This window comes from Lontra canadensis, unplaced genomic scaffold (genome assembly GCF_010015895.1).
Source record: "Lontra canadensis isolate GAN:19392208 unplaced genomic scaffold, GSC_riverotter_1.0 scaffold476, whole genome shotgun sequence".
NCBI classification, from domain to species: domain Eukaryota; kingdom Metazoa; phylum Chordata; class Mammalia; order Carnivora; family Mustelidae; genus Lontra; species Lontra canadensis.
In genome coordinates, this window is record NW_022631469.1 from 57,718 (window position 1) to 68,917 (window position 11,200).

At 53.9% G+C, this 11,200-nt stretch overlaps 1 protein-coding gene across 2 annotated transcripts; it reads left to right on the forward strand.

Annotated features, from left to right (window-relative positions):
• The first annotated feature begins 333 nt into the window (after nucleotides 1–333).
• LOC116863043 (gap junction beta-1 protein) lies at nucleotides 334–7,675 on the forward strand. Of its 2 annotated transcripts, none has more exons than XM_032850534.1 (2): nucleotides 334–430; nucleotides 6,115–7,675. In XM_032850534.1, exon 2 carries the CDS (start codon nucleotides 6,131–6,133, stop codon nucleotides 6,980–6,982), a length of 852 nt encoding a protein of 283 aa, XP_032706425.1. In that variant the 5' UTR covers nucleotides 334–430; nucleotides 6,115–6,130; the 3' UTR covers nucleotides 6,983–7,675. The 2 variants fall into 2 exon arrangements, with proteins under 2 accessions (XP_032706425.1, XP_032706426.1); XM_032850535.1 differs by lacking the exon at nucleotides 334–430 and adding an exon at nucleotides 5,381–5,705.
• Nucleotides 7,676–11,200: the final 3,525 nt, after the last annotated feature.

Genomic DNA, 11,200 nt, shown 5'->3' on the forward strand with positions numbered 1-11,200 from the left:
GACCTGGAAGGGATGGCACCCAGGGCAGCAGCCCTCTCTGCAACTCGCCCACACACTGGATCTACCTGTAGCCAGGGGATGGGGGAAGCCCGAGGGCTGTTAAGGAGCCCAGGTCCAGGTTAGCCTCCCAGATGGGCTGAACGTGGCCACGTGGGTGACAGTGATGCCTCTGGGACGGGGCAGCAACTCCAGTCTCTGTGATCTACCTCGAGAAATGCATTGGGAGCTCAGGGGATCAATCCTATTTAATGATTGTGTGTGGGAGGAAGGCGGGGCTGGTTAATGTTTGTCTGGTTCCTCTTGGGCTGTGGGCCATATCTGGCTCGGGCCCTGGGCTCTTTGTCCCTCCCCTGGACTGGGCTGACAGTACCTAGTGGCACAGTGCAGACACGCCTGCAGACATTCCCCAGGAAAGGGCAGCGGCAGCCAGGTGAGGAAGCTGGGGACAGGGGGAGGTGGGCTGGGGAGGGGGAGCTGGTGTGGCATGGGGGGATGCGCAGGGGGCAGAAATGGGGGCTGGGGAGAGGCCTGGGTTTTGTCTTCCCTTGGCCTCAGCATTAAGCCACTTAGGTCCCTTCTGTGCTTCCCTCTGGGTAGAGTGAGACCCCTCCTGCCGAGTGCCAGGCTTGCTCAGCCTCTCTCTGGAGCCTTCAACTGTTACCCTCTTTCCGAGCTCAGAGTGGCTTCTCTTCTCCCCGCCCTTTTTCCCCCAGCTGTGGATTCCCTTCATCCTCACAGGGCTGAATTCCCAGGAAGACTTGAGCCCCCCTCCCCCCAGGCCCAGGGTGGCCAAGTTCATCTCTTTAAGACGCTTCCTGCCAGAGATGGTTAGGGTTCGGTGGACCATTGGGCACTGCCAGGTGCTGTGCTCCTTCCCTGACTGGAAGGTAAACCAGGCACGCAACCAGCCTGGGGTTGCGGACGGGTGAACACAAGGCACTCAGCAGGGGCAGAGGGAAGGCTGACGGGGCTGGGATTTGGAAGCGTGGCTTTCCGTTTTCTTGAGGGAGGTAGGCAGACTCAAGCTGAGCCATGAGTAACGAGTGATCTGGAGATCTAAAGGAGGGGAGGCCCCACAGCTGTCTGGAAGTTGTTCCAGCTGTTGGGGACAGCATGGCAGAGCGCACGGACTTAGAAAAGGAGGTGGGGAGAGGAGGCTGTAGACAAGAAGGGTTCAGATGGAGAGACTTCCATTTGAAGATGCAGCAGAGCAATGGGCAAGGGACCCACGTATTGGCGGGGAGCCCCTAAGTTGGGCTCCAGGACTTGCTGACCAGCTGTGTCATAAGTTACTCTGAGCCTCCATGGCCCCATCTGGGAACTGGAGACAACAAGCCACAGCTCACAGGCTTGTTGTGAGGATGGGAGTTAATGAACATCCAGCTCCTGGAACACTATGGGCATTCCATAAATGGTGGCTGTTAGGTTATAATAAAGCCCAAGCAGGGAGCAACAGGAAGTCAGATAGTTGAAGGAGGAATAAGAGGGTGTAGTCTGCAGAGTAAGGGAGCTTGTCACTTACCAGTTCCTAGGAAAAGACCATGCCCAAGGGAGGGAAGGAGAAAAGTGGAATGAGCTAGAGTGACCCTGACCCTAGCCTGGTTACAGTACATGTGGCAGGGCGGAGAGGATGAGCCAAGTGCCTGAGGTGTCCTAGGCCCACAGGGTGGAGGCAGGGTGGGGGAAGAAGGGAAGGGCTGGAGAAGTTTGGCCTTGGCCACACCAAACTGATGATGAAGGCAGCCTGAAATTCCGGAAGAAATCCCAAAGAAAGCCCCTTGTCCTTTCCTGGCCAGAGCCTGGTTGTGAAGCCGGGGGGAGGAAGTGTGGAATGCGAGGCTGAACAGAACCTCATCCAGTCCAACTAGGGCCTTCCTCCCAAACCCCAAAAAACACTAGGATTTCCTGTAGTTGGAACGAGGGACAGGGAAGAGGTGGGGGCAGAAAGAGAGAGAGCTGATGAATGGGTATGGGCACACATCTTCGTGTGTGTGCGTGTGTGTGCACATGCCCACGCATGTGAGCATACGTGGAAAGGGGTCGAAGTTCTGAGCTATGGGCCAGGCCTTGGTGAGAATGCAGACTAAGGGAGGCTGCCCAAGGTGGTGCGAGGTACAAAGGCTTTGAGGTGAGAAGAAACGAAATCGGAAACCTGACTCTACCATTTCACAGAGATGCCATTGAATCAAGTTATTTAACGTCTCTGAGCCTCAACTTCCTTGTCTGAAAAATGGGGATACCATTACAGGATGGTTGTGTGGACTAGGTGCGATCTCCAGATCTTGAGCTGTCCTTGGGTGCCTGGGCAATTCAGAATCCGAGGACGAGGCCAGGGCCTGACAGAGCCAGGGGAGTCTTGTCTAATTAAACATGAGAGCATGAGAGCAAAAACAGGTCTGGAGCAATGCAGAGCATATCAGTACTTGGACTTTAACCCAAAGTCACAAAGGTGGTTTGGATTTCAAAATCAGGTCCCTCCCCCTGGATGTTTTTAGAATGAAACCCTTGAGGTGCTGATGTTGACATAGGGATAAACTCTCCATCCCAAGGGGAGAGCAAAAACCGATATCCCAGTGCCCACATGAGGGTGCTTAGGGGACCCAAAGGGAGTTCACTGGTTACGTCCCAGAGGGCGCAAAATGGGGGTGAAGAGCTCCAAGAGCCTAGAAATTCAGCAGTGGCCAGGCCAAACGAGGAGCACCCCTGCGCTGCAGAGAGAACAGCTCGAGTGTGCTCTGGAGTCCGAGGAAGCCGCCGCAGAAAGGTAAGGCAGGGAAATCAGAACAGATCAGGAGGCAGTGGAAAGCCCTGGGAGGGAAGAAGAGGAAGAGTTACCAGTCCACAGGAAAGAGGAGAAGGGGCTAGAAGAGAATACAAGCCAGGTCAGTTTTGAATCTCTTTGTTTCTAAAAAACACTCACAGACGGGCGACTGGGTGGCTCAGCTGGTGAAGCGCCAGACTCGGTTTCGGCTCAGGTCGTGATCTCGGGGTTGTGAGATCAAGCCCCACGTCAGGCTTTGTGCTGGGGGTGGAGCCTGCTTCAGATTCTCTGTCTCTCCCTCTCCCTCTGTCTAGCCTGCCACCCGCTGGCCCACACTCTCACTCTCTCTCTCTCTCTGTCTCTCAAAAAACGAATTAAAAAATACAAACACTCATAGAAAGAAAGATTATAATTCTAGACAAGGTGGTCAAGCTTATGGGCAAAAGCATGGGCTCTGGAGTCAGTTCGGCCCGACTCCAGTCCCACTTCCATCACACACTAACTGCATTGATCCGTGTGACCCTTGGACAAGTCCCTTCACCTTTCTTTACTTCAGTTTCCTCTTGGGTGACGCAAGGATTAAAAGCAACACCCACCTCACGGGGTTGTTCTGAGCTTCACAGGAGGTCATGCACGTGCAAGGCCTGGCCTCACAGGTGCTCAGTAAATGGTTACTCTTCATAATGTTCCTTGACGGTTTGTGAATCCAACGTGTGTCACCAGATGAGGCATTTCTTTACCGTCAACCACTGGGCCTCCTGCAGCAGCCCTGCCTTTAGAACCTGTGGCTGAGCAGAAAAGGCACCCGTGTTCCTACCTCTCCATGCTGGTTTAGGCCCCAGCATGAAATCAGTGAGGCTTTTTTTTTGATTATTATTTTAAGTTAAATGAGAAAAGAAGACCTTGTTCAGAAAAGTACTCTGTGTCCTGTGGACCATCCCTTCATCCCCCGGGTTCTTTCATCCCATTCCCCAACTTTTCCATGGCTAATATCCCACCCCCTACAACAGAGAGAAGCACCCCAGTCTTGATGCGGGGCTTCTGCCACCACCACTGCCCCTGTACGGGGACAGGAAATGCCCCACATGTCCCGCAGGTCCAGGCCTGTGTGCTCTCCTCACACCCAGTTCCCTGCTTCCAGCATCATCTACTCGGCTCAACTTAGTGGCAGAAGTGGTGGGAGGTGGGGGAGAGGAGGCCTTCTTTACCTGCACTGCTTGGAGGGGAGTTTCTTCCCTAGAGCTACTGGCAGGCTCAGAAAACCAGGAGATTACAATGTACATTTGATGGGGGGGGGCAGGGCAGAACAGCCTGTTCTATCTCCGGACAGATGCCTACGTCAAGGGCAGCACTGGGAAACAAAAAGTGGGACATTGGGTTTGGCAGACCACCCAGTCCCCCGAAACAACATGTTTTCTCTTCCTGATTAGGTGCTTATCTCCCTTGATCATCATCTATGAAACTGGAGCTGAGCTGGGAACTTGTTGCAGGGGGCTTCACTAAGCTCACAATGACGTGGGTATTAAAGATTATTTGTTTATTTATTTGACAGACAGACAGAGAGAGAGAAAGACGGCTAGAGAAGGAACACAAACAGGGTGACTGGGAGAGGGAGAAGCAGGCTCCCTGCTGAGCAGGAAGCCCAATGCCGGGGCTCAATCCCAGGACTCTGGAATCATGACCTGAACCGAAGGCAGACGCTTAACCACTGAGCCACCTAGGCGCCCCTAACCCTGGGTATTAACAACCCATTTATAGATAAGGGAGCAGGCTCAGAGGAGGTCGGGAGCTAGCCCGCGGTCGTGTTAGGCGAACAACCCAGATTCAAACCCAAAAGCGTATGACTCTTCCCTGCCCCATCTTCCAACCTTCTGTTTGCTTGTTAACTTTTGCTTTCTCACTCTGGTTTGTCCTCATCGTGTGCCCACCTGCCACCTGAAGCTCAAGGAGAGATGGTGAGGGTTTGCTCCGTGACACTGGAGCTGGAAGTACTCAGGGGTCTGCAGCTGCCATGTTTCTTGCACTCTCGTGGGGAGCATTAACCCTTGCTCTTGTTGTCGTCGTTCTTTTTTTTTTTTTATGTTATGTTAGTCACCGTACATCATGTAGTGATGTAGTGTTCCATGATTCGTTGTTCTCGTATAATACCCAGTTGTCGTTGTTCCTAACGGCTGGCTTGGGTGACACCGGCTGCGAAAAGGATGAAGGGCCGGCCGGGGAAAGAGCCTAAACCTCGGCTTCAGATGCTTGTCTGTCTCATCCTCTTCTAACACTTCTCAGCTTTGTGACCTTGAGTAAGTTACTTAATGTATCTGAGCTTCGGCCTCCTCAGCTGGAAAGACTGGGGTAAAGTCCTTGGAGGCTTGCTGAGTGGGTCCAAAGGAAGAATGTATGGGAAAAAGCTTAACACCTTTTCTGGCTTGAGACATATGAGTGAGCTCACCCATACATACCGTGCAAGGGATCTCAACCAAGGAAAAATCCCGCTGACCCCAAGTTTCTAGTAGAGTCATGGGCGACGGCCTTGGCCCAGAGCCTCCTGGTCCCCTTGGGTCCCCTCTTACATGCACCTGTCTTTGTTCTATCTCGCCCCCACCCCCCACCGTGGCCATTCTTCTGGTGGGGCTGTGGGGCGGGTGCGGCGATGGACCGGGCGGGCACAGAACAGGTGGGTGCAGGCTGGGTGTCCGGCGCTGGGACACAAGTGCTCTGTGTGTAGGGTGGGCGGAAGTCAGGGCGTTTGATCTGAATTCTAAAGGGCGTTGTTCAGAGCCCCACAAAGGTCCCATTGTGCAGACACTGGGTATAAAGCAGCATATGACTCCCCAGCACCGGGCGGCGATGAATTGGAACGCAGGCGCGGACCCAGGGACCACTCCCCCTGCACAGACATGAGACCATAGGGGACCTGTCTGGGTGGCCTCAGGGATAGGCGCTCCCCAAGGTAATGGGCTTTGTTGGGCTCACCCCAGGTCCGGAGCTAAGGAGCTGGGGGATGGGGAGCTAAAGAGAATGGCCGAGGGCAGAACAAAATGGACCTGGTAAAGAAAGGGGCTCTGGAGAGGAAAGAATGTTGGATGAAAGCAAAGAAGGGAGATGGGCTTCAGGGAAGTCAAGTCAAGTGAGGAGGAGGAGGAGGAAGAAGAGGAAGAGGAGGAAGAGGAAGAGGAGAGGCTGGCAAGGGATGTGGGGTGATGAGGAAAGCACTGACCATCCTTCTTCCCTTCCTGTCACTGGCTCTTGGAAGGGGTGACAGGGGTGGTGGGGGTGGGTGTGTGTGTCAAGCCATGTCACGCTGCCCAGCTTTCTGCCCCAGCTTTCTGCCAGCTCGCTTTGTGCCTCATCTTTTGCAGGTGTGAATGAGGCAGGATGAACTGGACCGGTTTGTACACATTGCTCAGTGGCGTGAACCGGCATTCTACCGCCATTGGTCGCATATGGCTGTCGGTCATCTTCATCTTCAGGATCATGGTGCTGGTGGTGGCCGCCGAGAGCGTGTGGGGTGACGAGAAGTCCTCCTTCATCTGCAACACCCTGCAGCCCGGCTGCAACAGCGTCTGCTATGACCACTTCTTCCCCATTTCCCACGTGCGCCTGTGGTCCCTGCAGCTCATCTTGGTGTCCACCCCAGCTCTCCTCGTGGCGATGCACGTGGCTCACCAGCAGCACATAGAAAAGAAGATGCTGCGACTCGAGGGTCACGCGGACCCCCTGCACCTGGAGGAGGTCAAGAGGCACAAGGTCCACATCTCAGGGACGCTGTGGTGGACCTATGTCATCAGCGTGGTCTTCCGGCTAATGTTTGAGGCCGCCTTCATGTATGTCTTCTACCTGCTCTACCCCGGCTACGCCATGGTGCGGCTGGTCAAGTGTGAGGCCTACCCCTGCCCCAACACGGTGGACTGCTTCGTGTCCCGACCCACTGAGAAAACCGTCTTCACGGTCTTCATGCTGGCCGCCTCGGGCATCTGCATCATCCTCAACGTGGCCGAGGTGGTGTACCTCATCATCCGGGCCTGTGCCCGCCGAGCCCAGCGCCGCTCCAATCCGCCCTCCCGAAAGGGCTCGGGCTTCGGCCACCGCCTCTCACCTGAGTACAAGCAGAATGAGATCAACAAGCTGCTGAGCGAGCAGGATGGCTCCCTGAAAGACATACTGCGCCGCAGCCCTGGCACTGGGGCTGGGCTGGCTGAGAAGAGCGACCGCTGCTCGGCCTGCTGATGCCACACACAAGGCAACCTCCCCTCCTGCACCCCTCCCCCGTCCCCCATCCCCCTGCCCCTGGCCCTGCCCCTCCTTCTCCCCTGCCGGGGGTGCGGGCCTCTGCCTGCTAGGGACTGCAGATCAGATCAATGGAAATCTCCCTTTCCTCCCTGGTTTCCCTTCCTCCACCCCCACCCCCCCACCCCTGCCTTCTGTCTGGGGGACCAGAGGGGTGGGGAGCCCGAGGCTGGCCAGGCCAGTGCTCAAGGGTGGGGTGAGGGGGCAGGAGGTGGCTCTTCTTGTCTGTACCCCCTTTCCGCTTCCCTCTCCCTCTTCCTGGGGCCACTGGGGGACAAGAGATATGATGCTCTGACAGCATCTCCAATTATGAAACTAATCTTAACCCCGTGTTGTCAGATACCCTATTTCTGGAGTCACATCAGCAGGGAGGGACGTGGGCAAGTAGAATGGAAGGAGGGTGCTCTGGACATGTGGGTGGAGAAGGGAGGGTAGTCAAGGCGAGAAAAGGAGGAACAGCACTTTGCTGGCCACAAGGAGGAGGAGGACATGTCTGGGATGGAGGAATTAGGGAGGGAGGAGCAGGCAGATAAGTTGGAGTGGGGGTTGGTTAGGACCGCCTTTGCCTCTCATTCCCAAGGCCTCTCTGTGCCTGAAATGTTACACATTAAACAGGATTTTACAGTAAACGAAGAGGTGGCTTGTGTGTTTGTCAAGTTCTTTCTCCTGCAACCTCTGACCTCCCCCTGGATGAGCTGGCCTTGGATTTTTGCTGATCTAGAAAGCAATGGGCAACAGAAGTAGTGAGACCCTGAGCCGGTCTTGCCTCATTTTTTTTTTTTTTTGCCGGGGGTGGGGGGTTGGTTTGGTTTGGGTTTGGCTTTTGGTTTGGGGGGGCTTAAATTTTTTTTACTCACAGCTTTATTGGCACCAGGTGCCCTGAACCCCTTCCTTTTCTCTTATTTTTTTCATCCATTCTAAGTATAGTTCATGGAGTGTTCATAAGTGCGTGCAGTTTTGTAAACACGGCCGCAATATATTATAAAACATTTACATTACCTAAGAGGTTTCCTTGGGCCCCTTCCTCTGATTTGAAAAACATTAAAATGGCAACTCCATCTGGACAGACAGGAAATGATAGAGAGATTTTGCAAGTTGGAGAAGGTAGCACGTGTTCCCTGGGTGAGGGCCCCTTTCCCGAGCTCTTGGGAGAAATAGCCCCCTTCCTCCCTTGAAACTCAGGTGCTCACTGCTGCCATAAGCCACCTGCTGGACTGCACCGGGACTCTGACCCCTCTACCTGGATTGGACACAGCCCCCAATTCTACTCTCGTCCCCAGTTGCCTTACCTCAGGTATCAATGCCTCCCATCCCAGAGATGTTTCCAAACGCAGGTCAGACCTTTCATGGTGGGGGGGGCATCTCTCCTCACTCCCAAGCAGCAGGTAGCCTCCCCACCCTCTGGCAGCTATAATGGGAAAAGCCCCAAGCTGGGACTTGACCAAGCTGTGTTCAAGTCCTAGTTCCATCACTTAGGAGTAAGACATTCGCTTTCCCAAGCCTCAGTTTCCCTGTGAGCAAAAAAAGGCAGGCCCATTACTCCATTGAGTTCCCTTTAGCACTCTGGGCTTCTGGGATTCCTAAGAGGCTTCCCCAGACTCACAGGGGTTTCCCCATCTCAGAGTCACTGCCCTCACCAGGGAGCCATCAGAGTAAAAGATTCCCCACCCCCACCTCCAGCAAGTTTCTCGCCTCAGTTCCCTTACCTTTTAACAGAAAAAATGGTTTGCCACTCCCTGTCAGAGTACCACGACTCTGTGTGACAAGTGCATCAGAAAGGAAGAGAGAATCAGGCATTTTCTCTTATCAGAATCGTTCTCCTCTAGAAACAGTCTTTCCCCTTCAGACAGAAAGCAGAGAATGTTTCCTGATTTGAGGAGGTTTCTCCTTTAGTACAGAAAGGAGAGAGTAAGCCTTTCCCCCCACCCTCGGCAATTCCTGAGAGACAGCTTCCCCTTTTCTTAAGAGAGATTGCTTTTCTGAAAAAGAAAAAAAAAAAGTCATTTCTCTTTAGAAGGCGACACCATATCCTGTGAGAAGAGAGGTTCCCACCCCCAGGTCTCCAACGGTGGGAGAGATTCCTTTTCTTATCAAAATCCTACCCTCCCCCCCCACACACACCAGAGCACAAGGAACACAGAGCATCTCTTCTCTGTCCAGAAGGCCACCAGGAAAAAGATTTTTCTCTTTAAAAATGTCCTGCTGGTTCCACACAAGAGCCTCCTGCCCTCCCCACGTGGAGAACCACACAATCCATCACCGCCTCAACTACCTAGTTTCTCTTCAAATGATTCTGTGAGAACCTCCCTTTGGAAAGAGGCTCCAACTCCAGATCAAGGCTTTCCTCTCAAGGGGGCAGTGGTGGGACAATAAAGCCACCATCCAGCTCTACAGCCAAAGAGAGGACACTTACCCTTGTGTCCTGGGAACCAGATGGGAGCAAGCCAAAGGACCCTGGGGGAGCTGTGCACAGTGTTGCAGGGAGGGAGGAGGGCCTGTCTGACTAACCCAGGACTGGTTCTTTGATCTGAGGCTTGTCACAAGAGTGTAGTTTATAAGGGAGAAGCAGGAGGCGAGCACACATAAGGCTTGCCACACAGACAGTCCAACTATGGAATGACCTTGGTGGCGGTGGCCAAGAAGGCTTTGCGATACAGAGACCGGGGTTGCCCTTGATGAGTTCTGTCCCCCTGGGACACATGATAACCTACCTACCCCAAGTGTTGGTTTCTTCATCTGCAGTGTAAGGTGGTTAATGCCCTCTCTCTACCTCTCCTTTCCCAGAGCTTTTGTGAGAAGCAACTCAGATGCGTTCCAAAGCTGGTTAGAAACTGCAAAGTAAGGTAAGACACCCTCAGAAGCACAGAGGCCACAGCCTGAAGGCCTGCTAGAACTCGCAGTGAGCCAGAAAGGAGTGAGGCTAGTGCCTCGAGACTGAGGCACGTGGGGCTGAACTTGGGGATAATAGGGTTGGCTGCCCCCCGGGAGCAGACAGCAGCCCAAAGAGCAAGGTCAGAGAGATGTTGCATATTCAAGGGATTTGATGGGGGCCCAGAAAGGCTGAGTAACAGGAGCTTCTTATGCACTCTGTCTCTGGGTCCTGGTGCTTTTAGGGACATTTGTGGTCTTTTAGAGGCATCCGTGTGCAGAGATTCTAGGAGCTGGGGGCAAGGAGAAGAGGCAGCTCCTGGGTGAGGGGAGTGGCTCCCTTGAACAGTCAAGGCCCCAAAACCGGATTGGGATTTCAATGCAGGCGGCAGCCTCCACAGAGAATTGGCATAGCAACCACGAACTGATTCAGATGCCCAATCAGATTGCCTGGGTGCACGCGGTGGTGTCTAGAGGGGAGTGCTTGCTCCCTTTCCTGAGTCCACAATATGCAAACGTCAGACATGACCTATGGTACACAGGGGCCTTAAAGGCCCACCACTGTGGATCCCCTCTGTTTCCTGGACGAAGCCAGGCCGAACCCGTCAGGTGGGGGAAAGGATCATGGCTTTCTAGGCAGGGGGGAATAAGATGGGCACAGGACACACAGGCAGGATAGCTGAAAGGGTGAGATGCTGTCTTGAGTGAGACAGTGAGACGGATAATTTACTGTGGAGGGCTGGAGGAGTGGAACGGCTAGAGGGGAGACGGGAAAGAGAAACTATGACCCGCTTGTGACGGGCTTTGGGTCTCCCTGTAAAAGGTTGAGACTGTCCTACCAGAGGTGGAAAGCACTAAGGGTTTTGAGTAGAAGAGTGCCGCCCTCAGATTTGTGGCTTGGGAGCTGACTCTGGCAGCCACACGGAGAGCAGACTGGGGATGGGAAAGACGAGAGGCAGAATGGCCAGTTATGGAGCTGTTGCAACGGCCCAAATGGGGCCTGTGCGACTAGGACAGTGGCAGAAGGAATGAGAGGAGACAGACATGAGACACACTTTGGGTGCAGAATCTACATATGACTTAACGTCTGAGCGTGGGGAGATGGAGGAACAGAGATGACTTGGAGGTTTCCTTCTCCTTCCTTGACTGCCAGACTCCTAATCATTCAAGACTCAGCTCCAATGTCATCTCCTGTATGAAGGTTTCATCTCTCTTCTCCCCTTCCCATGTCCCCCACCGAATCCCCTAGAGGGAGTAAGACCTCCGCTCATTCTGAATTCCTGCCTTATG

Coding starts and splice junctions, on each gene's coding strand:
- LOC116863043 (XM_032850534.1), top strand. CDS start 6,131: ATGAACTGGACCGGTTTGTACACATTGCTCAGTGGCGTGAACCGGCAT.